The following is a 26,527-nucleotide window of genomic DNA, read 5'->3' on the forward strand; positions in this document are numbered from 1 at the left end:
TTTCCTGTAAACTGACTAATTTTAGAATGCATTACCAACACTCCCACAAATCCTCAGACCGACCGCGCTGGCCTACTTCCCACAGCCCAATGCAGGCCAGCTTCTTTCGGTGTGCATATAGCGCTGCTAAAGGGGATGATTGGAGTCAAACAAGTGGGGGTATGACAACAGGCAGGCAAGCATGACTCTGGTACAAGATTGTAAAAGCGCAGGGTTAAATGAGCTTAAGTCAACACATATGGAGTCGGTGAGGAAGCTGTGGCAGAAGGCCTGGCAGCTACCATTCTGATGTTTATGCTCCAAGGAGAAGACCGTTTGATGAAGAAGTTGTAGAAGAACGACAAATCAAGAGTGAAATCGGGAAAGAAAGTGATAAGCAATAGCTGGGAAATGGATTAGACCTAAAGACAGTTTAATTTGAAAGCCTAAAAAAAGTAGTAACGCATGAAGTGGACATACAGTAGGCTTGTTTGGCTCTTTGCTACCCCGGCTGTCCAAATACACTAAGAATATGTACCCTTACTTTTATGCGAGGAACATTCATAGGTGAATGATGATGTCATTGGAGGCAAACAGACACTTGGATTTCCCACGGTTAGGACAGATAAGAAAATGAAAAGGAGAAGTACGCTTATATAACAAGCATATGTCCAGGAATCCCCCAACCTCTTAAAACTACCAGCATTTACTCTTCCTAATTTGCTTTCATGCCAAAGAGAATATCTAAATGTGGTTCTAAGAAAATGAGGACCTTGGGAAAAAAATGAAGGAGGGACATCTAATATTTAGCATCTTTACAGCCACCATCTGCTTGTGTCTGCGGGACTGTGGGAAGGATGGGGAATGCCATCTACCACATATGGCTATTCATAATTGATGTTTGTGCTGCAGCGCCACTTTGGCCTCCTGCATTGCGTAATCCTAACTGGGTCTCATTAGACTGGCCGGCTTGAGCTCCTCAAGAAAAATTACAAAGTGCGCAGACACCTCATTACTGACAGACTGTCGTTAACGGTCAGACACTAATATTTAGGGGGAGGCGGCGGGATAAAAGCAGAGCAAAACGGGAGTGAGAACATTTTGTAACAGTCACGAGTCAATGATGCGCCTCGTGAAGAATTTGAATGACCCCCACGACTCAAACAACGGGAATGACCTCACAGCATAATGATGCTAAGTTCACTTACTAGTTACTATAGCTAATGAGGAAAGTTCCGTAAAATCTAAAACTAACAGATTGTTTCCTGCGGCGTGCACATACACACACGTAGGGGATTCTTACATCTATATATGAGGGCATAACAGCAAACCTGGAAAAACTTAAATCTGCCCCCTGTAGACATGGATTAAGATCGCTCCCTTGTGTTTTGGTTGATATAATGCTGGCATGTGAACATTCGAGAAAGGAAATGGGGGACGCTCAAGCTTATATTGCTGCGGAAAAGCATTTGCCCACTTAAATCTATTTTCTTTGCATAGCTTACATCTTAATCATCAAATAAGGGCAAATATCAGAAATATAACCCAGGTAAATTTGGTGATTTTACTAAGGAAAAAAAAAGGTTCAAACCTACCCCTTAATGCATAACTTAAGTGTGTGTGCACATAAGGGACATTCTTATGTTGGTCTTATGCGGTCGCATTAGATGAATACATGTCCGGTTTCTCACAGGAAAACGGTTCTTAAATCCTACTGATGTACACCAGACTTTCATTATTTGTGCTTTAATGGATATTATATAGAATCATTTCATGGTGGGGTTGCTGTTGGATTCTCAGGACAGAGCACAAACACAAATATCAATTTCCAACAGTTTGACTTTGTGTCCCTCTTTTTCTTGAACAAGCAAATAAACGCACAACAATGCCTTGCTAACCCCACAGCTATCTGTCAAAGTTTCATTTTAGGATATAACAGTTGCAGTGAATTTGACCACCGAGAGAGAGCATTTCTAATTTACCGATATTAGATGTCACGGACATCTTAGAGTACTTTATTATCTTTAAAACCCATATTTTGATGATAATGATGAATATTTTAAGAGCTCTTGCACATTAAATGTGTTCATCCCCTCACTAAGACCATCACGATGAATAATGAACACAATGCATTTGTGATCTTTTATCAGTTTGACGGTGGACTTTTTAACTCAATTCAATACCGCCCTAGTGAAAACATATCTTTGACGTCTACTTTTGTCAATGGCAGTGAATTAGTCAAAAATAAAAATAAAAAGGTTTTAAAAAATGGTGCAGGATTTTCAGATTTAAATGTTCAAGATTTGATCATATGCTCTGTAAGGTACAATAACACACACTTATCATCTGACAATAATATCAATGAATGTATTGACCAAACAACTTTGCAAACTGTGTCAATATGTTTTGTCATACCTGTGATGTGGAGACCCTTTTGCTCTTCTTTGTCAAGGTGTCAAGGCCTTTGAGGGAAGAAAAAAGGCTTCGCTTGTGCTTTCGGAAAGTCCGTGACATTGAGCGCCTGCGCACTGTAGCCTCATCTCTGGAACAAATCTGAACAAAAGGCTAATATAAGACTGTGATCATCCAGCTCAACTAAACGTCCCTCTAATTACATCATCTTAATTAGATTTAAGTTTCCTTAGCATCAGCGAATTTTCAAAAGGCTTTCAATGATAAAATGATGTTCAAGGTTGGAGCTGGACATGAGATGAAATAAAATCAAAGGAATGTTACAAGGTTCTCTGAGGCACATCCTTGGTTTTCTTACCAGTGCGTGGAAGGATGAGACAGAGAAGATCCCAAGACGGCCCAAAGTGGTTTTGGTAGGGCGGCTAGCAATTGCTAACAGGCTCTTTGGATTGGGCAGTTCACCACCCTGAAGGCTGGCCAGGTAACAGCGCATTCGAAAAAGATCTAGGTTGAACCTCTCCAGATTTTGCTCCCACTGCTGAATCTAAAGGGCAAAAGTGGAGGGAGAAATGTTAAGTTTTGCGTAGAAATTCAATGATTTTTGAATTCTACCGAGGAATAAAAAATATGGAGACATGAAGACAGAAGGAAAGAGGGAAAAGGTGGTGGGGCGTGGGTGTGGATCAAAACATCGCTTGCAGATGTTGCTGAGGCTAAGGGCATACATTGGAGGGGTGATATCAAGCAGCGCCGTTTGTACACATGTAATAAATGCCAATTTTAATGCTGCATCTGGATGAATGGTGATGCTGCACAGGCCAGCCTTTAACCCCCACTATTTACAGTTGCCTCCCCCATTCCTCTTTGCCCCATATAAGAACAGCAAAGTGCTCGTTTTGTTGGCTTGAGACTCATTTTAACGAGAACACTTGGGCAAAACAACCCTCTACTGCAACTGACTTTTAATAGGTCTCGCTTGCACTGCGAGTTCATTTACAATAATGGACCCCTTGGCATTGTCCCAATAGGGCGCAGTCACTCTCTTGGCCTTCTTTAGGATTAGGGAAGTAGTGAAGTGGGAGGCATTTGTGGTGTTGTATGAACCTTTCCAACCAGAGACGGCAAAAATCATGACAATCAAGTAGGCATTGGAACGACATCAGACTGACGGTAAGAAAACCTTGACCAAAAATATAACAGTATCATGGTATTGACATTGGGGAGAGACAAGAACTATTGACAGATTTGGACCATTTTAAGGAACCGTGACTTTTAAAATCACAATATATGGCCAATCTGGTTATCGGCACCTGCCTACAATCAAGTATGGTGTAGAAAATGATTGCACAAAATCTGTGTACAGAGTGTAATAATGACAACAAAATAATCTGTGTACGTAGTGTAATAGCTATGCCGATGGATACAAACATTATTAGGAAGTTTCAGATTCATGACATTGTTTCCATGATTTCATAAGGTTTGGTATTTACAGTACGTAATTGTTAAAAAGCGGCTGTAAAATGACCTTGCAGTCAGCACAATATGTATGTAAATATTCACAGATAGCAGATTGTAGAAAACCCTTATTGGAGAACAGAACTAAAGTGTTGTGTACAAAAAGTATCCTTTTTCCCAAATTAGCACCTTTTTTTGCTTATTGGTATTATGAGACAAATACTTCAATAAATGATTTTGATAATTCAACATCAGCTGATTCGGGTTGCCAACTTAACAAAAAATGTTCATAGTGTGCTTAACAACCACAACTAAAAAAGTTGTGCATTTAAAAAACAAAAAAACACAATGTTTGAAAGACAAATACGACAAAAAAACAAAAGACAAAAATAAGAATCCAAGTTTAAAACGTAGAGAAATTACCAGAAACACTAAAACGACAGTTATGTATGTAACAGTTGTTCTATGAGCCCCGGATGACCACCAGAGGCAGTGTTAAAAGCACAGAATAAGCCTTCGCACAAGCAGAAAACGACAATGCATCAGAACCAATTCATCAGAACCTTCAACTCCAGGGGAGAAATAATGCAAAAAAACAAACAAAAAAAAGCCTTCTTTTGAGTTTTGTTTTGCCTTTCAACATTCAATGCCTATCTGTATTAATGCCATAATCAAAGAAAACTCTTCAATGCCATGTGATCTGATGGACCAGAGGCAAACTTCAAAAGCAGTCTGTTGACATTGGTTTCTGTAGACAGGGTTGGAGGTGGAAGAGCACATCAAAGATGTGCCCCGTTAGTTCTGGATCACCCCAACAGAATGTTAAATCTATCATCAGCCTCTGGGCACCAACATCAAATGACATACACCTCTGACCCTATCACAGACTCAAAACCGCATCTGTTTTTGAGCCTACTCTGAGGTGGCACCGGCTAATTGGAAACATGTGAGCAAACCAACACAATAACATTACAAAATATCCATCCATTTTCTAGAGGCACTTATCTTCACAAGGTATATTTCAAACTCATATCAGTGCATTCATTTTGAGTGTGTGTGTGTCTTCTTTTATGTAAACAAGCATAGTTGGCATAGTGCAACCCCCCCCCCCCCCCAAAAAAAAAAAAAAAAAAGATTTGACTTTAAAATCTAAAAGTAAAAATGTGATGAAATGGGTGAACATACAAGATAAGTAACTAGGAGGCAGAACGGTAAAATGAGTTATTTCTGTTGCTGAATAAAACAGTTGTCAACAAATGGTAATACTAACCCAGTTACTTGCGCACCAGAATCTGTCACAAAGGATGCAGAATTTGGGACCCAATGGCGGATTGGACAGGGCAATGAAGGAATAAAAAGTATGTCCAAAATTGATATGAGTAGACCTGAAATACTAGACAATGGAAACTATGCCTGATAAACGAGAGCTGGAAAACTAGACCTTGAAGGAATCTGGGAAGACAGCTTGATGTTCTGACAATGTGACACTAGAGCTAGAACCTAGATATTAGAATCTCAAACTTAAAAAGTTAGGACCCTGTATGACAAAGGTGATAAATACATAAAAATGATACTCAGACATCACCCCCATATCACGCAGTAAAGCGCCTGTTGTCTGCAACGTGTTTGGCCTTCATGAGCTTCCATAACTTTGGTATTCCTTGTTTCGTTCACACTCACGGCAGAAGGCTAACATACACAAGCGCTAACAGACGCAACATGGCTACGGCTGGGATTGGGATTCTTCTCCTAGCTATTATAGTTGTAGTAGTATATTAAAAAATGTGAACCCCTTACAAGGAAACATCTGGAATCCCGATATGACGCTTGAGGATAAAGATGTTCCCCTGGGTCCCTTGCAAATCATTTGGGGATTGATGCATTTAGGCCATTTAATCCACAAACATATAAGCAGAAGACAGCAGCTGAAGCCCTTAAATTTGGTACACTAAAGCATGTGGTTGGCATAAATGCCACAAATGCAGGATACTCTCAGATAGATTCTAAAATTAATAACGATGTTCAAATCCCAGGGGACAAGTTGTGAAATTCCCTTCAAGCCTTCCAGTTTGTTGAGTGCTTTTCTACTTCCAGCAATTCCACAATATCAACAACATCAGCAGTCCATCAGCTCACCTGATTTTCAATGGCCTTGCGGTTTTTGGGGTCACTGACAACAGTTAGCTGAAGCTCAGCCATCTTCTTCATTTTCCCATCCATGTCAATCTTCTGCAACAGGCCTCGGACTTGGCTCCGCAGCAGACGCACTGTATCCTCCTTTCCCTGGCGCTTGGCCAGCAGCGAGGCACTCGCCGAGTGGATGGCCGTCACCCAGTTTTCTAGGTCGGTCTGGTTGCTGGCCTGCAGAGAGAAGAAAGAATAAGCTCCGGTTGATCAATTGGCAAGGCAAACATTTCTGTTGGAATGGAGGATTCATCCTGATTAACCTCACGGAATTGTTCATCTGTCGTTCTATCATCTGTCACAAGAAAAACAGCGGATGACAAGAAGTGCTTTGCTGGATCAATACATGCACATTTGATTCACTTCGCGATTAAGGCGCGGTTAACACCTGCCTTGTCAAAACTACATTTCATTATAGCCTTGTTTTGAAATCGGGTACATAAAAAAAACAAAAAAAAACTGTCCAACATGCCATGTGAAAAAACTAAATATAAAGCCAATGCTATTTTTATGTTCAATAGGAGATGTCTTTACCGTTTGCCTCTGGGGGCACGTTAGCTCCTCTTTTTATTAAATGCATACTGTGGCTGAACAGCATCACGCAGCCTGGCAGGCTTTTAATGTCTAGTAGTGAGGTTGGTAATACTGATAGGTCACTAAGTACAACTGGCAAACGTGCTCTTTGACCCCTTGACTGCTATGTTTGGGCATAACTTTAGCATCAGACTGGCACTACTCACATTGTACAAAATAGTTGTATCCAGCATAGACTTTACCTGAAAGAGATAGATATCTCCGTATGAGTTGCTGAGGCAGAAAACATTCTCCTTCTTTGGGTGCTCTGGAACAGCTTGGACAATGCTGTCCTCAGCCAAGAGAGAGTAGCGAGGTGAGAGCTCCTGCTCTGGTGACCCTTTACTGTAGGTCTCATAGAACAGCAATGTACATCCTACGAGAAATGAAAGGTACCCGCATTATAAGGATGAGTGATGAAGCTCAATACATCATTCTGGTTATTTGGCTTTTTATTGCACTTGATCAAATAAAGTTAACAAAGTGAGCGAAATCAAAATGGACAATGCCTATGCTGTAATTATGCTAAATGAACCATAGAAAAAAATGGACACTAAACTTACTAATCCATTTTCAGCAAAAGTTAATATTTTGTCTGTAATTAATTTGATAAAATAATTATACAAAATCAATACCATCACATGTGCCGAATGGTCAGTTAATAATCACAGTTATCAGTCTTCTTCTGGGTTTGGTCATGTGACGTTTGCACGCTGATGCCTGATTTGGTTTCAGGGCAGGGCTTGAGGTTTTTCTACAGCCTTGCACAAATTTGTAAGCTTATAATTACAGTTGGAACTAGTAGTCGATCAAACGACAACTAATCAATTCTCAAATTCTACAAAGACCATTTTTGACAACATTGTTACCGTGTCGAGACCTAGTTTGACTGAGAATTGCCCAAATCTTCGGAATTTCAGGCACTCACCAGTAAATATTCTCTTATTTGTGTAGTCCTCATGTAAGCAAACATATCATAGTGTTGAATCAAAATACAGTGGATCCCTAGCTTACTTTTTTCACATTAAGAAGTGGAATATTACGTTTTTTCGTCCCCTTGTTATGGCATTTTTCCCACATTACGGCATCAACAACAATTACAAAATTCTAACTTGGCAGTCAATGTGTGTGTGTATAACTGTGCGAGTCGCACCATGCTCATAGGTGACTATATGCGTCCGTGTCACGGCGTCCTTAAGATGCTGGTCTGCCATTGGTCGGTGTCACCAAGATGCTGGTACGCTATTGGTCGACGTCAAGGTGTTACTAAGATGCCAATATGCTAAAGACTTGATCTTGTGTGCTTACGATATCGTATCAATATTTATGCTTTTTTTTCCCCTACTATTACAGATAACAAATACACAAACCAAGAACTGAATGTAGCTTTTTTCAGCTAACTGAATGATGAATTGATGCATCCCATTTGTCTGAACAGCAGGATTTATATTTGATGTTTGTTGGCATAAACCCTGATTTATACTGATAGAGAAAAAAATTGAGATAAATCATTGATATGTAAAAGCACACCTTTCAAGGTGATCCAGTACTGTTTCCACTTGCGACGTGTCACCAGCTCCAGCTTCTTGTCCTTCTGCAGCGTCACTAAAGGTTTGAAAGAAAGCCAACCGGCTCGTCTGACCACCCCTTGCTCCTTTTCAAAGAGCAGGTCCAGCTGCTCCAGAGAGCCTTCAGCCGACTCGCTGCTGCTCTCTCCGTCATCTTCGCCCGTGGAAGGGTCTCTTCTCTCGCTTGCGCCCTGCCCGCTACCAGTCTCCAGCTCCCTCATGAAGTTCTCATAAATGTTCTGGCGGAGGGCATCATTGGTTGATTGGTGAATAGCCCCTGATGATTGGGTCCTTGGGGCTCCTGGGAACCACAAGAGGCTTGACGCCTGAGATGGAGAGCTGGTATCTGCAGTCATGCCGTCAACACCACTGTCGAAGACATCGCTCATGTCCTTGTGCAGAGTTTCCTGATTGGACAAATAACAAACGTGAGAGACATAAACTAGAGCAGTGGTTATCAACTTTTTAGTAATAGTGTAACCTGTCTCAACTATTTTTCAGCCAAGCATAGCCCCTAACCAGTGCAAAGTATTTTGGGAGGAAAAATAAAACGACTTAAAAGAGAGTACTCTGTCATCCATGTCTAGTTGAATAAACTTTGGAACTACATTTTTAGTTGTACCTCTTGGCATATTTTAGTCAGGAACTCCAGAAGACAAATAGTGTAACAGCAGCTGCTTTATTTCTGGCTCACCTGACATAAAATTGTGTCACTAATGATAATGCATATTTGTATAAGTCGCAAAAACAAAATAAACACATACAATTTTTGCAAACTACAACAGAATTTAGCTAAACATTGCTACATGATCTAATAGTTTTGCTCTTAATTTAAAAGAAATATATACTGTTCCTGTCATGGCATTAAAAAGCCTGACATCTGCAGAAACCTTGTTAAACTCGCATTCACATAACCCCCAGTTGAGAATACTGTAGTGGAACGAGCCAATAAAGGTTTGTATGAGACAGTGAGAGGTACCATTGGTTGGTTTTATTGCGATGCCATTAGAAAAACAAGTTCACAAGTTCAATTTTTCAGAGCTACACTTTTACTAAAACGCCACCTTTGTTAGCCTCGAGCATAACACCCCTCTGCATATATGTCAAGTCTTGTAAATCTAAAACGGAACACAACTCATACTGCACAGTTTTCATTAGCCAGAAGGCACTGCGAAGTTGAAGAGGAACTTTTGAAAACATCTAGTCAAATCACTCAAACCTACTTCAAAGTCTGCAATACAGTGACTTGATCTTTTGGTAGGCAAGGAAAGTGGGGCAAATTTCCTGTGACGGCACCTGGGGAGGTTAGAACCCTCCGGGCTCAGACAATTTTTCATCATTTACGGCCTGGAGTGGCTTCCCAATTCTACAAATGAACACTTGATGGAATTGCACACTCCAAATCTAATGAAGCCTACCTGTACTTGAATAGATTGCTGCATCGATTGTAGCACAGGAAACCATTTGGAGTGAGCTGTGTATCTCAATGTGCACACACACACACCAATATGTCCCTCCATACTTATTCTCTGCCTCTATTGGTTCTAGTGTATCAACAAGTTTTAATGGGGGGGAAAAATGGCAATATGATACTTGTCAATTCCAACAGATTTCACTTATTCCTCTTCCCCACCCTGACATCAGAAAGGTCAGAGAGATTTAGTGGCATATTTGTACACAACATTGGTCAGGGAAGACGAGTACTTTATAGCTTTCCTTCATTACATACGTACTATACGCCACATAGCCAAGAGCCACATCTGGTTTTCATTTGAAGCAGGTCTTTGGTCACAATGTGACATTGAAACTCACAAAAGAACCGATGGATGACAAGCTGGAGTAGAACCAAAAACTACAGATGCTTGGAGCTTTGGACTCTACGAACATCTAAATCTACCTCAGCTTTTTTGACTGCCTGTACTCAAACCTGATTTAAAAGCAAGTAGGATTTCTGAAGGCAAGAGAAACACTTGATAGGAAAAAGAGGCTGAAGGCAATCTGAGAGATAGTAAACTCCCATGAAATGCTAACTGAAACCACATGGCAATAGAATTAGAGGGGAGTTCATTATTAATATAGAGTGAAAGTTACTTTGTTGTCACTACAGAATCAAGAATAGAAGGCAATGACAAAATAGCCATAATTAAAAAAAACAATCTTTTTGCATTTTACAAGTCTAAATTTTAGAGGAAAGGGAACAGTTAAATACAGCCACAGTTCTATTTCGCTTTAGCTTGCTCTCAGAGTTAAATGACTGAACATCAATCCCCATTAGTCAACCTTCTTTCTGAGTGGATCCAAAAGAAGACCAAAGAATCTGCACCACATAACAAGCAGAACAACCATAAGTCATTCATTAACATTAGAGGGATGAGGCTAAATCTTGAGCTAGGATTAAGTTTCACTCCAGTAGAGCATCTCAAAGGCTTACAGCTATTCTCTTGGCACTTTCCAAAAAGCATGTTGCAACCTTTTGAAGGCAAACCCAAATTAAATACATCGAGAAACAAATGGTGTCAAAATCAGCCACATTGAATGTTGTGCATTTTGGTTTTGAACAATAATTACACTGTGTTTCAAAACTTTCAGGAGTTAAACAGAAGATTTGGACTAGTGGGGCTGCAGTGAACTTCCTTTTTAAATATAGTGGACCTGCGCTATTTGCGGTAGATAGGGACCCAAACGTTTTTTGTCTTAAATATTTGGGTGGGGTGGGTGGTTGTGATGGAGCACAAATAATCGCAACTGCTTTGGCTCCAGAACAAAGATTACTAAAAGAAAAAGATGAACAATATAAAAGTGACGGCCAATGAATTCATCCTGAGGCTACTGTCCACAAAAACACTTCCGAATGCACGCATTTGCAAAGAATGTAATGACGCAAATTGTCATGATCATTGTCATAATCAAATGTGAGTGAACTAAATTTAAGCAACTTTTCTTCATGTTATCAGAAATTAGATTTTTTATTTCTACCTTAATAACGAAATTTGGGGGGGGGGGGGGGGGGGGGGGGGGCTGAAACGGTGCTGTATTGTTTCACAATGTCCATCTTGTGCTCAGTGTGATCACATTGTGTCTGCTAATGCCGGGCAGATATACCAAACTAACCATGCTTCCAAAGCCCAAAACAAGACTGCATGTTAGTAAAGGTCCCCCTGTTAGATAAGCCATCACTCCAATGATCGTTAGAACACAAATAAGAAGGAACACAGTACATAGACAAACAATCGAAAGTCGCAATTACCTGGGTCTTTCTCTTCTTCCGGCTGAGGCTGCCAGTCCAGTCGCTGAAACGTCGAATGTGTTTTTTTAAGGACGCTTTCTTGTGGAAGCCGAACTCTGATCCGGCCTGCTCCCGATGCTGTTCAAGGTTGGGGTATTGATCCAGACCCTCGCTCATGGTGTGAGCTTTGGGCCTTCGACAGGGTAGGGTGTATGATGAGTACTGGTGGGCCTCGAGGCATTCCTCTTCCAAAGGGACATCCAAAACTGAAGCAAGGGAGGCTCTATGTGGCTGTTGGACGACAGGGGTTGCCTCTAAATGCGAGGACAGGCCTTTGGCTGTCGGGAAGGTTGCAGCCAACGTGGAATCTTTATAGAGGCCGGAGATGGCTACGGGGGAAGACCGCTCAGTGAAAGCGTCATGTTGGGTGATTGGGGAGTTCACTTGTGTCCTGTTAGAAGAAGAGGATCGGTCTTGTTCACAGAGTTCTGTGCTAGCGCCCCAAGGCGAATCATACCAGGAGCCGTCTGAGCTCAGAGAGCTTCCTTTACTGGTCCTTGCAGTGGAGGAGGTAGAGGCTGGTGGAGGACCACTGTGGAGGCCATCGGGTTCGCTACTGCCAGAACCAGGCAAACTCGGGGTAGAAGGGGACTCCAAATTAGCAGAGAACTTGAGGAGCTGTACAGGACCGGAGACCTCATCCAAGAGGAAATCGCTGCCTGAGGTGTTGGTGAATTCCACTCTCAGACTGCCATCCTTCTTGATGACTACTCTTGGGCTACTCTGTTTCTCTAAAACCTGTTGTTTGTCTCTCTGGGAATTCAAAGTATGGCCATTGAGCTCCGCTCCATATGGATTATCATCATAGTCATCAGACACATGCCGCTTACGTATGCCACATCCGGTGGACCGATGCCAGCGATGTTCATTTGGACTGCCCCTTGCTCCTTTGGAGATGTAGTCATTGTGACGAGAAGCGTAAGGCTGGCGGCTTTTTGGAGGGGAGAGACAACCTCTGCTGACACATTTGGCCTTATACCCCGAGCTCACCGGTGCACTTTTCCACCATTCGTGTGGTGACAGAGGGTCATCTGTGGCTGAGCCAAGCTTTAGTGAGTATGGCTTCTGGGACCCAGAGAAGCCAAAGCTGGTGGCTTTAAGGCCCTGGATGCTGTACTGGCTCTCAGAATTTCCCATTGCTGCCTGTCTGGGTAAATAAATAAATATTATGTAAATAGAAAAAAAAAGGCATCCGTGTGCTTTATCCAAAAAGAATAATGACATTCCTATAAGCTTTGCAAATTGTTTACTCTAAATTGTCTCTTTTCCAAAGTAGAATTTAACAGCCGTATTTTTCGGACTATGAGGCGCAAAGTGATTATGAAGAGGCACACTGTCAGTGTTTGTGTGCCTGATGGTCCGAAAAATACTGTTGGGAGAACACATTCCATCAGCCTGTTAGATCTCGCCTTCTCGTTTTGAGGGCGTTGTTTTTATGACATCATCCTTTAGAAAAGAAACACAAAAAGGCTAAAAACTGCCATAATGGAGTCCAAGGCAATGAGAAATAGATCTTAAAGACTGCACCATAAAACTGCATTTGTGACAATGTACAGTGAGCAAACAGTCTTTGTTGCTGGTCAAAATCAATAAAAAGGTTACCACTGAGTAAATACATACTGGTACAACAGCTAACAGGTAATGGTTTGCTTTATAGGCTATGATTACATAATAGACTCTTCAAAGAGTTCCCCTGTTTATTGATGGGTTTTCAAAGCAGTTTTAAAATCAAAGATCTGCAATAAGATCAAAAGCTCAAAGAATGTCGCAATATGTGGGACAAAAGCAATGCTCCGATAATGTACTAAAGTGATGAGCAAGACATTGCAATTATCGGTAATAGCCCTTATCTAGCACTTCGACACGTGTTCTGAAATTTCTACAAATTACCTTAATTATATGGTGTTATTAACACTGAATAACATTTATCTAAGCAGCCACCCACAGATATCACAATGTTGCATCACTGCTTTTAGACCACGCCCACGCTACTCATGTGACCCTTAGGGAATAGTGATGAGGGGTGAGCGTGAGCGTTACTTTAGATTTTTCTCGTTTGTGCATTTGACTGATGAATGTGAAAAGGCCAATGGAGGAAAGTGCAAAATGCTTTAGAAACCCACCCAACATGATACCCTCAGACTCACTTGCCTCAGTGTCTCAAACTGGCGCGCCTTTGTGTGAGATCCCGCCACCTCATGACTCAAAGATAACTATTTCCTTATGCAGCCTTGATCATCTGAAACAGAGAAAGACATTGTGATCAATATCACTGCTTGACGTTGTAGTTTAATTTGCAATACAGACATCTGTGCCAATTAAATACAAGAGCTAATCCCTCAGCATTTGATGAATGTTTCTATCAATGTTGAACTAAGTTATTAAAATGGAAATAAGGCTCCTCTAAGATCTAAGCATGTCTTTTGGTTAAAGTTTTGCAGTATCTGAAAGATGGCAAGCTTGTTACTGGTGGCTTTGCAAAAAGTGAACTCACCAGGCTGCAGCTCTAAAAAAAGTTTCTTTTATATTAAAAAATGTGTATCTTATACAGAGTGAACGAGAACTCACATGAAATCCCAATAGAGTCACTTCAAACAAGCTGTTAAAGTATCAGTAGAGTAAGACAATGCGACCGTGTGTTTGTGTGCATGTGCTGAAGCCCAGTAAGTTGAAAATTCTCTCCACCCAGCTTCTGAATCAGCCAATCAAAGTGAATACTGGAAACAAGTTTCCAACTCGCATTTACAAAATGACGTCATCTTTGCTCAGCATTGGCATGTTTTTGAATGCTGGCTACAGTTTACCCATATGTTTATTTTTAAACTTTGGAATCCTGGCTTGTTTCTTTTTTTTTTTTTACTTGCCACAGCCAAATTTGCTCAGGAGCAGAAACCAAAACCAGAAATGGCCCACAAGTGTTCTTTAAGTTGGATTGGGAATCTTCAGAACTCTTGTACATAAAATACAACCACTTACAGCACATGTACGGTACTGTATGTAGCACATGCCTCTAAATGTGCCTCTTTTAAGTGCTAACTGCTAAGCCTTCACAACATCGTACAGCATGTATAGGGTTACCGAGCAAGCAGCCCACTGCCAAAAGCCTTAACCTTTGGGATTAAGTGATGTGCAGTATTAAGAGTTTTATCTGCTACTGCTTAAATACACCTTGACCACAAGGTGAGATTGAATAGTGTGGCTGAGTAAATGAACTACCCTAGGAGTGCTTCACTAAAGAACTATAGCAATTTCAGTACAAAACAAAAAAATTCAGGATTTTAATTATATTAAGAATGAACACAAAGATGGTTATGCTTTTTTTTTTTTTTTTTAAACAATGCTCACGGGATAGAAGCACCTGGAAATGCTGTAGAATGGAACCCCATTTAATAAGCATCCAGTAAGATATTGAGCAATTATTCAATTTAGATCAGACAAAATAAAAATGATTTTATGGGAATTTTGTGACAGGTATTTCATCCCAAATTACAAAGCATATTTTTCAGACTGGGTGTACGTTGCCTGAAACAATGGGCCACAGTTCTCCTTTTTTAGGGAACTCAAAATAATCAAAGACACTTTTGAACATCGCTCTAAGTTTCCGACCGACCGGTTGGTGGAGTAGTGCACACGAGTGAATTTCCGAACAAACCCACGGTTAAGAAACGGGATGAATTGTATGACGGGCCAAGTTGTACTGTTTTTGGTCTCGAGTAAGAAGAAGAAGGGGTACAAATCTCTTGAAAAAATTGGATTTATAACCCAGAGCAACTTTTTTTTCCATGTTTTTTTGACTGATGTAACTTCACAGTCGAAAAAAGACGGTATTTTTAATACAAACATGCACACATTATTAAAAAAAAAGTTGAGGAAACCACCAAAATATTTTTAATCTAGAAATATATTTGTGCAACAGATCAAAAGGTAATGTAGAAAATTAAGTGCAAACACAAGTAGTTTGGTTTGGGCATGGATATGCTAAGAGCTACCATTAATTTTGCTGAAATTGTCGTTGTTTGTTGCCCCTTAAATATCAGCCAAAGCTGCATTTAATGTCACAACCGTGAGAATTTTAATATTGTGTGGATAGAATCTTAAACGTGGTGTACTGTATATGGTACACATCTTGATTTACACCACAAAGTTGTCTTTGTCATGTAATATGTATGGCAGAAAATCTTATTGTGAACTGTGCTTTAGCAACCATATCCAGTCAAATAATACTTGAATAACTGACACAGTGATGTTTTACAACATTATCCATCCATTCTTTCAATGGCAACTAATTTGCAACTAAGTGATTTTAGGGGAGTAAAGACGCCGAAAGCAGCTGCCAAAAACAAGTGCCTTCTTTCTATTGCCACTGACACTTTCCTTGCAGAGTTTATTCGGGCAGAACAGAGCTGAGTGAAAGGCTTTAAGACGTGCCAAACCTAAAGGCGCACACGTTCGCCTTCTGCTGTGACTTGAACTGAACTATTGTGCGACTTTTGGGGCATACAAGACAAGTCTGCCTTTTAGCTGCAACTATGATGCGGAGTCTGAACCCTCCCCTCTTTCCTTCTTCTTCATCCCCCTGGCTCTTCTCAATGGATTTCCTGCAGGCCATCTGCTCAAGGGCCCGGGGACCCCGACGCTCTTTGAGAGACCCCGTGACCTGGCATTCTTCTCCCGCTGCCCTTGAATAACTCCCACGTAAGCTTCGTGTTTAGTCTGGCAGCGTTTGTTGGGTCTGCAGTTAGGGATAATAGTGAGGAGCGGGCCACACCTCAATACGGTACAAACAGTTGGTTTAGGAAGTGAATTTTCCTTAAACCAAGCCAACTGTGCGACTGGAAAAGCGCACACACACGCATTCAATTCTGAACGATTTCATCATTGAATTTAACCTTGAAGAAAAGTGGAGCAGCAACCCAGTGACAGAGAAGCTTGGCAAGCAAGGCACATGCCCCTTGCCTCAAGCGTCACACAACAATATCATTGTGCTGTTTTCATAATCAACAATCCCGCTAAAGCTTGCTAAACATTATTGGGCTCCAAGAAAGATCATGAAGGTATGTATATGTATCATATCAAGCAATCATTCATTAATGGTTAAAATGGAAGCCCAAATGGCTCAAATACTCACAAGGGTAAACAATGAGTTAAAAATGCTGCGAACTTGAAACAATGAGGTCATTTGTTATTACTAGTGAGTGTTTACACAGTTGCACAGCTTTCTTCCTTGCAAATCGCAGACTGCGGGACCCGCCTCTTAGTACTTTCTCTGTAAGTTCATGAAGAAGCAAGCGGACTTAGTTCAAACATAGCTTGAAATCAAACTTGTGCAAAACAACAGCAATAGTTCTTTTTGCAGAAAAACAACAGACGAAGACGGGAGGCGCCAAAGAGCAGGCCGCCCCCTGCTTGTTTTTTTGTAATTTGAACCGCGTCATGGTTACAACTGCCACTGTATGAATCACTCACTGAAAACCCAACATTACTGTGCGGTGGATGCAGTCAGATCCATCAAAAGTCCATCAAAGTGCTTGTTAAGCTTGGTTGTTACCTGAGCCCTGAGCACATGATGTCATTTTAAGTCGTTGGCAAGTGGCAAAATGCGTTTTCAAAGGTATTCATTTCAAATGAATAATAATGAGTGGCAGCACGTTAAATTCAAACGTGGAAAAAAGTGGAAATTCAAAAGTGGAAGGCCATTTATTATCTCCACTTAGGAAACCGAATGGAGGCCTTGCATCTGTACAAAAAAAGCACACTTGAGAGGTTTAACTAAAAGACAAGCGGCATTATGATGATTTTGTTTGGCCTCGGGGTGGTAATTCATACATGCAAACACCTGTGCATATAAACAAGAGCATCCACAAAGGCAACCGGACCACCCCTGTCACCTCTTAATCCAGGACAAACAAAAGGCAGAGGGAGATAAAACAAGAGCCCATAAGATGCCTTACCTCTGCTGCACTGGCCTTTAATCTAAAAGCTCTTTGAAGAGCTTGCAAAGACGAAATCCCGCCGCTGTTCTGTCACCTTAAAGTGGATTCTCCCCATGAAGGCTTGTTGAGGCTTAAAGCAACAGACACATGCTGCATTTGACTCACACACTACCACACACGCACACTGGAAGACACGTGGAAACTCCCTCCCCACTCTGAGGAAGAGGCGAATCACAGTCCTCCTGGGGTAACCCTGGGTAACGGAGCACAGGCAAAGAAAGCAGGAGAACAGAGAGGGAAAACTTCTCAACAGAAGCACTCTCTCAGAAAAAGGAGGAAGAATGTTTTATGGCTTCCATCAATTAAGAGCCTTCACTCCTGCCAGTTGTTTTTCCTATATGGTATAGCAGCACCGCTTTTCCGTTGACTTAGATTGGTGGAGGATGCATCATGACTTGCTGCAGCCAAGGCAATTTTCCATAGCCGCCTGAGACGCCTGGGCGAGACAAGCAGGCGTGGAGTGGCTGCAGCGTTGCCTTACAGTCACTGGGGAGGGCGCGATGACTGGAGCCCTTGTCTGATCCCAAATCGCACAATAACCCCAGTAGGAGGCCTAGGTGGCCAACTAATGGAGTGACAAGCGTCTGTGTGTGGTCAATCCACACCGACAGGAAACAGTCTGCAACACGATTAGGCTACTTGTTTCTTGGGGCCAAAACAGCAGCTTGTCCGAGAAAAGGACTCTAAACATTCCCCGCTAGTGGAATTTGGGAGATGCTTTTCAAATGTTGTGACTAAGCTGTACCATGGTGGAGACGCGCTAAAGACCGCCAGTGGTTTGAAACTCTACACATGCCTCCATTTGTCTATGGCTCACATAACTGTGGTCACATAATTGAGTTTGGCCGATTTAGATGGCCACAGCAGAGCAGAGCACAGGACCAGTGGTGGGTGATTTTTTTTTTTTTTTTTTTAACTGAGTGCCAGACCGTTTGCTATAGCAGCTATTGACATGCTCGCAGGAGTCGGTTGGTTGAATCCACAGTTCACAGAGTTCAAAACTATATGTCACATAGTTTATTTCTTGCTGTATTGTCAAAATTGCCACTCTGCACCAACTATTGTATTACAGAATGTTTTGCTAGTGGGGGGTGGACCCATGTACACTTCTATTTGTTGGCTGGCCAACAGAAATGAAGGGGGAGCGATACAAAAGGGGAGGGGAAAAAATGGCTTCTTTATTGTTATTGCCTGCTTGCGTTGACTAGGAGATTGCCCCCTGGTGGCTAGTTAAAAACGAAAAAAAACTGCAGATAAGTAACGGTACTTTAAGCCGCAGGGTTCAAAGCGTGGTAAATTTAAGATAATAATTTATTTTAGTACTTAAATGAGGTAATCGATTACTCAAGTACTTATTACCTAGAGTAATTGATTACTTTGGTACTTATTTTATTTAGTACAAGCTATTTTAGACCTTCCTTTAGCCAAACACAAAAAATTGAAAGAAATGCTATGCACAGTAACTGGTACTGAATGTCTGGAGAAAAAAAAAAGGATGTCTTTGGGAATGGCTAAGTTTAGTATCCTTGTAATTTAGCAATGATAAAATATCACACCAAGAAAACTAAGACTCGCCAACCAATCATGGCAAGATGAATAGCAGATGCTGGTGGAAACTTGGCATTTTTAGGCAAAGTATGCGCATAACCATGATTCCCAATGATATATTAAGCTTCCTTCAAATTAATCTTTTTCTGAACAACTTCTCAAAGTCATACCCGAGCCACGCTATGTGAGCAGCTGTGCAATAGGCATCCATCAGCCTGCTGCTTGACATGACAACATCAGGCCCAGCAGGACTCATCAGATCTAAACAACATTGTTCGCCATACAATAGCTGATGCAGAGGAGTCTGGTCTGCTCTCAAAGCACTTTGTCTGCTCAAAGGTTAGTGAACAACATACTTGGTGGGAGTAGGATGCATGAAAAGCGAGAGAAAGAAGACCAAGAGCACCACTGCGATGCATATTCAAACAGAGCAGGTGCTCAAGCTATTCGGCTCAAGCCAAATGTTGAGACCCTTGATTAAGATCAATTACACAAGTCTGCAAAGACAAATCCCTCAGTAGCCAAGCACAAATGTCATTATCAAATCCAAATGAAAAGAAATTGGCTTGCCCCAGGCTATAAATGTGATTCATTTCTTTTTTCACCTTGTGAAAACACTTTAATCTGGTAACCAGGCAGATTTTGCAAAAGACAGAGATACAGAGAATAAGATTTTAATCGAGAACTGAAATGTGCAATTTGAAATTTTAAGTCTGCTAAAAACTAAGAAAACACTGTCCTGTAGCCTGATAACTTATACTAGAATATCACAAAGCGAACTAGTTCATTAAAAGTTTCCGCGATCTGCCTGGGGACAACAAACTACCTACGATTACAATTTGGTGTAGTATATTTACATGTAAGACTTCCATGTATTGTTAACTAACATACACAGTGTGACCAAATAAAAGGGAAAACAACTCAGCAAAACGAGACAAGTGCGCTGTTATTATGATGGATTAGCATGCTAAACTGCTCGAGCACGTGAAAATCCATGTAAATGTTAATTTATGCCATATTTAGCCACAGATTACTTTCAATAATCCCTATTTAATGAAAACAAAATCCCACTGGGGGGTGGCGGGGTGATGTATGTGGGACCTGAGCTAACAAATGGAGGAGAGCTTGGGGAAGAAGTGTGTGACTTATCATCTCCCCTTGAAACAACAGCTCGGGGCTGTTTATGATCTGTCAAGTGGGACTGCAGTCAGATGCAATTCATAAAAGACACATGGGTAGGAAGGCCATAAATAGATCCTGATTGGTCATGTAAACAAAGAGAAGTACTCTGATACACCAATAAACAAGGGCTCAAATCTCTGGAGTCTCCAGATGCGTCATTGAATTGATAGTGTGTCAAAGGTAATGGAGGGGTGAGAACTGATGGAATTCACTTAAGAACAGGGTGGTTTGAATCAGGGTCAGAGGCTAAGACTTTTGATGGTTTGGTCAAAAACCACTTAGCATTTTTTTACCCAATTAAGCTCCATGATGCATAACAAAAATTATGTCTCCAAATAAATCATGGCCGGAGAATGTATTGGTAACAGTAATATACTGTTCCAATGCATCGCTTTCTGTGATAGAGTATGTAATTTTATGACGAGAGATCATAGGGTTTGTTCATAGTAGAAATGTTTAAATGGGAAGAGGAGAAAAGTCATGTAAATAGCGGTGCCGATTTGTTAAGAGCAAACTAGGTGGCTTCGAGGGCAGTGTTCATCCATCCTGTAGAAGTTTAAATCGGCAAATTTAACTCGTTCATTGGACAACAGATGGTCATTTTAAAGGTTAAATACACAGAACATTCCTGAACTTGCTCCAAAGCTACAGAACGTACTTTTCTGCCTTTGCAGCTTTCATAGCACATAGTGTGCTATGAATACACTTATCAACAGCAGTACCAGTCTGCTACTTCTACTTCCTAACTCAAAGGGAACATAGGTGTAGCTTCCTGTATTTGCGTCAATTAAATCTGAATACTGGTAAACTGAAAGATATTTGAAAGGCATGTGTATTGGAGGAAAACAAACCAATCTCATTCCAGGTCACAAAAGTCACTTGTGCTGGAGTCTATCACAGCTGGCTGAGGAAGAGACTGCTCAAGTCCTGGACTGGTTGACAGTCAATAAAAAAAAGTACATAAAGACTATCACTCAAACTGATTCATCTGTGCGTATAATTTAAAGTCTCCTATTAACCAGGGTGGGGCAATTAAGCATAACTGGCTTCTCTATCTTTAAGAGTATAATTGAAGAACAATAAATGTGCAGGACATCATGGTGTGCTTGCATGTTCCCGACATTATGCATTCAGTTACGTTCACAAAGTTGCTTGTGAGGTGTGTCGTGCGATTATAGAAAAAAACAAACAAACAATAATAATCACCATTATTTTGAATGATATTGCAATAAATAAAATGATGAATTCATCTCAAAAACCACCCATACAAAAACATTAAAAAAAACAGCTCATGAAGGCTACATTTTCTTGCAATTCTCCCATCAGAGATTAGGAACACATCTCAACCCAGTGGTTTCACGCTTATGTCACATTGCCTACTCAAGAGTGGAACCAAAGCAAGAGTATGTGGCTGCTTTGAAGACGATAGGGAGAAAATCCTAGGAATGAAGGTGGCGTTTAAAGAAATACAGTGAGTGACAGGCCATGCATATAAAACGTGTGGACAGGGGCAGATCAGAAACTGTGAGGTAGAAGTGAAAACATGCTAACATGACCTTTGTGAATACCTATGCTGGATCCTCATTGATAGGCTAATTGAAAAAAAATCTCCTTCCAACAGTATGAAGTGAAAATAATATTGACTGTTAACCTTCAGTGATGCTGACGAGCATGCTTCAGCAACACCGTAACAAAATCATTTCATTTTCTTCAAAGCTCGCTGTGACTTTCTTCCGTGTGGCATATTAAAGTGTCCCCTCACTGGAATTGGCTGAGGCTGCACTTTGTGAGTATCATAGATCAGAGTGGTGTGACCTAGAGTGATTAATAACATTCACTTACTCATTAGCAAAGCGACTCCAGTGTTATGCCGTGAGACTCAGTCCAAGTTCCCACTGGATGGTACATCAAAGATTATTGACCGGTGTTGCAAAATTACATTCAGATGCTGGGAGTCCAACACTATCACCACGGCATTTAGAGCAGCAATGGAGTTGCGGGGATTTAAGAGAATTCGCGGCACATGCGTAAATGGTAATCAATGTTCACAAATATGAATAAAAAGGTCAAAAATACACACTCAAATTGGGCTGAGAAATCAATAACCTGTTTTAATAAAGCATAAATTCGCTTCAGCTCAACATGCTACACACATTTTTACTGCTGTCTTGGTGGGCTGAACCATCGCAAGACAGTGGAAAAACTGAAAGGTGAAATTTACTGCTTAATGAAACCAAGGAGAAAGGAATGGAAAAATAAAGAAAAATGACAGGAGAGTGTGCATGAATTCATGGATACAACTAATCATAAAGTGTCCCAGAGAGGAAGTAAGATGCTCAAAGCGGTTTCTTTCCAGCCCAAATGAAATGTGGTTGGTGCATACCGCAGCATCTGTGCTAGTAGGCCAAACCCTTTGTGGCTTTGTTCCAAAACACACACACGTATACCTGCTATGCTTGGAGATATCACACTTGCAAGATTCTATATCTGCTTCCAGGTGCTTAGACAGTATAGGGTATATTGAACTTAAGCTATTCCTCAAACAAAGATTCAGTCGGGAATGCAAGGACACTAAAGAGGTTGCAATAATGTAGGCGGTTCTTTTCCAAAGAAGTGTTGATTTGTTTTTCAATTAATCAAACCTTTAAATGAACGTTTTTAGGATTTATTTATTTGATCATAATCGGTAAGGCTGCACGATTATGGCCAAAATAATAATCATGATTATTTTGGTCAATAATGAAATCATGATTATTCATCACGATTATACATTACGTTTGGTCAAACGTGTCTACTTATTGCCCTTTTTTTAAACAAGCAGTATATAAACAAGGCTTCAAGGCTACTTAAAAATAATAATATTAAACCAAAATAAATAAAGTGACTAATAACTAATAGCAACACAGCTATCTTACTTGCTGAGTGCAATCCAATGACAAAATTATGCCTACTTAAGATTACAGTGGGCCCCCGGGTTACGAACTTAATCCGTTCAGCGGCTACGCTCGTATCTCGAATTGCTCGTATAGCGGGCAATCCAAACCCATGTTAATTCGTGAGTGCGTGCAACGCGCGCAGAAGCCTTAGGTAAAATCATCACGCTGTATACATAAATTAATATTAAGTGACATAATCTACTGTACAGTTGCATTAAATAACAAATACAAAGGATAAATGACTTTTACCTTTGGAAAGACGTGACTTGTGCTGAGATAAGCAGAGATGAGCAGAGATGAATGCTCTAAGTCAATACGGTAAATCAGATATGCTATTGGTCTTACAGTGTCAAAGTAACTTTTTCAGTCAGGGTTTTCTCTACTTCCTTCCATCCCAACCAGCTGTGCCATCAAGCTAGATAAAGGCGTTCGGCCAATAGCATATCGGCACTTCTGTGATTGACGTGTGACACCGGCCAATAGCATCTCCGTGAGTGAGACCGGGTGACCTTAATCGACCAATAGCATATTGGCGTCTCCTTGACTGACTGATAATTATTTGCACTTTTTTTTTAAACGGTTGGAATGTATTGACATCTTATTGATTAAAACACATTTAAATCTGTGACGATTTTTTGTCCTGCAATCGGCACACTTAATTTCATGTCAACTGTTTTTCCCGACCTGAATTGAGCACGGTGGAAGCGGAGAGGTGGTTGTGTGTGTTGCATTTACTAGGCAGCACACTTATGGCTTGTTCGAGTGTCAGTTCACCTTTGGTTACAACTCACAAAATTGCAACAATGACGCTGTCCCAATGCATATCGGGAGATCGCCGACTAACCTGACATGCAATCTTGTCTAGCAACCATTATATGGCGCTGTATCATCACCCGTAATAGGGTGCAGAGATTAACCTCTTGAGTTAATACGGCAACGCATATAGGCTATTGGTCTTACAGTGTTACAGTAACTCTTTCAGTCATGGTGCAAATCACGGAGATACTAAAACATCATCCTCTTATTTCTTCCTTTACCGCTGCTAGTAATTTTAGAAGCTATGTCTAACAGATAAAGTTTGCAAAGTCTTCAAAACATTCCGTTTTTCACTCATTTTGTCTACTTCCTTCCATCCTGTCCCATCAAGCTAGATAAAGGCGTTCGGCCAATAGCATATCGGCATTTCTGTGATTGACGTGTGACGCCGGCCAATAGCATCTCCGTGAGTGAGACCGGGTGACCTTAATCGACCAATAGCATATTGGCGTCTCCTTGACTGACTGATAATTATTCGCACTTTTTTTTAAACGGTTGGAATGTATTGACAATTAATTAAAAAAAAAACACACATTTAAACCAATGACAATTCTTTGTCCTGCAATCGGCACATTTAATTTCATGTCAGCTGTTTTTCCCTTTAGCTGTACAAACACTACACTTAAATGGTAATATATTTAGACACCGTGAGTGAGACAGTCAGTGTGAGATTGTAAGACCAATAGCGTTCACGTTACCGCCATAAGTATCTATTAATGATTGTAGATGACGCAACTGCTGAATATATTGACGCAGTTAGGCGAGAACATTTCTACATACTCAATGGCTGGTTTGACGGAATGCTCGCAAGACGAGAGGTTTGCTCGTAAGCAGAGGACAAAATTCTCCCTGATCCACGCTCGTAAGGCGGAATGTTCGCAAATCAGGATGCTCGTAAGCAGGGGGCTGACTGTACTTAGATTACTACTTATTTACTTTTAAGCAAATTTTAATCAATTAGCACTCAAAATTTCATTTGTCATTTTAAACCAAATTTATTCCAATTTTTTTGGCAAAGAGATATTTCAAAATGGGTCTCAATTGACAGCTAGCACTGTAAATAATCAGGTGAGAAACTCAATGCCTTTTCACACTGCTAAATAATATATTAGGATGAGAAAATAAGAAGCTTTTGTGATGCAAACATGTGGGAAACATTGGCCCCTGGTGGTAGTGTTTGATTTGACTTGCAATTAAAAAAAAAAAAAGTGCTTGACTTTTTAAATGCCGTGGATCATCTTATTTAATCGCGGCAGCCAAATTTGATTAAAACTCGATTCATTGTGCAGCCCTAGTAATCAGACAGAATAACTTCTTAAAAATCAAGATTTTATTTTGGGCTAGATTGCCCAACCTTAATAGTAGTATGGGTCAGTCAAAAGCATTGCAAAAATATTAAGCTGAGGTCCTCATGAGATTGCGTAGTTTGGAATGGCTATTTAAAAATAAATAAATACATATTTTTAAAAAAGGAATATATTATCCAGCCCAAGATCGGAAACAGGTGGATCGCTGATGCGTGACGTGAAAATCGAAGATCAGAGAGCAAGCTATGGTCTAGTCGAGACATACATTCACATTGATTTAGTAATAGTGCTCCTGTTATGGACTGAGGTGTAGATCAAAGCCAGGTCAAACAACTTGATTTAATCTACAGAGGCTCTGACAATGGCCGCAGGCAAATGACCTGGAAAAATAAAGCCATGAAAATTAGAAGCGGAGTAAGATCAACATAGTCAACTGGCATGCCGGAGAGATTGTTACTAGAGCAGTGCTTTCATCAGTCACATGTGCCAAAGTGTTACACAGTGACAGTGAAAGACAAGATGTTGTGAGACTATTATAGGTGGTTAAACTGTCTGAAACGGCCTGCTTGCGTTGCTCACCAAGGTCAAGGTCCCAACAGCAAAGAGGATGCTGCTCACTGGTCTGAGTACTATTGCCATATACTCTATGGTCTATGCTTCTCACTACTGGCAAGGCATACACATTTAAAAGTTAACAAAATAAAGGCCTACAATGTTTTGCAAAGGAGTTGCAAAGATCAGGTATGCACGAGAATGGCATACAGGTGCAAGACAGAAATCGCTGATGCATAACGTTGCATTCTTCACTTGGCGCATTTGTGTACCCTACCTAACGTTCACACATGACAACCACCGAGCCTGAACTGAACACTTTTTTCCCTTAAAGAAGTGGTTCCAAGATGTGCGTTTGTTTTTTTTTTTTTAACTTAAATGTGGTGAAAAATTTACCGTTCAAGTCCTCAGCTAGCAGATGAAAATGGTGCATTTGATACAGGGTAGAAAAAGTTCCGTGATCCTTTATTTGACAAGCATGAAGAGCACCTGAATGTATACAACTATCTATCCATCCATTTTCCAGCCGCTTATCCTCACAAGGTCGCAGGCTTGCTGGTACACCCTGAACTGGTTACCAGCCAATTTCAGGGCACACAGAGATGAACAACCATTCACGCACCTAATCAAACTCAAGCACAATTTAGTGAGTCCAATACATGCTTTTGAAGTGCGGGAGAAAGCTAGAGTGCCGGAGAGAAGCAACGTGGGCTCGGGGAGAACACGCAAACTTCAC

The 26,527-nt window shown here is 40.8% G+C and overlaps 1 protein-coding gene across 8 annotated transcripts in view; it reads right to left on the reverse strand.

Moving 5' to 3' along the window:
- The window catches only part of tiam2a (TIAM Rac1 associated GEF 2a), a 77,842-nt gene that overhangs the window by 38,366 nt on the left and 12,949 nt on the right, over nt 1-26,527 (reverse strand). For 6 of the 8 annotated variants that reach the window (XM_088433088.1, XM_088433093.1, XM_088433092.1 and 3 more), the window contains exons 2-8: nt 13,605-13,696; nt 11,419-12,604; nt 8,134-8,578; nt 6,807-6,979; nt 5,983-6,207; nt 2,750-2,935; nt 2,395-2,532 (exon numbers count right to left, since the gene is read on the reverse strand). In XM_088433088.1, coding sequence (XP_088289214.1) covers nt 2,395-2,532; nt 2,750-2,935; nt 5,983-6,207; nt 6,807-6,979; nt 8,134-8,578; nt 11,419-12,594 — 2,343 coding nt within the window. In that variant the 5' untranslated portion in view covers nt 12,595-12,604; nt 13,605-13,696. The remainder of the gene's footprint in view (nt 1-2,394; nt 2,533-2,749; nt 2,936-5,982; nt 6,208-6,806; nt 6,980-8,133; nt 8,579-11,418; nt 12,605-13,604; nt 13,697-26,527) is intronic. The other 2 variants (XM_088433094.1, XM_088433089.1) reach the window with 2 other exon arrangements.

The sequence above is a fragment of the Hippichthys cyanospilos genome, chromosome 14 (genome assembly GCF_059441005.1).
Source record: "Hippichthys cyanospilos isolate Australia breed blue-spotted pipefish chromosome 14, RoL_Hcya_1.0, whole genome shotgun sequence".
In the NCBI taxonomy this organism is placed as follows: domain Eukaryota; kingdom Metazoa; phylum Chordata; class Actinopteri; order Syngnathiformes; family Syngnathidae; genus Hippichthys; species Hippichthys cyanospilos.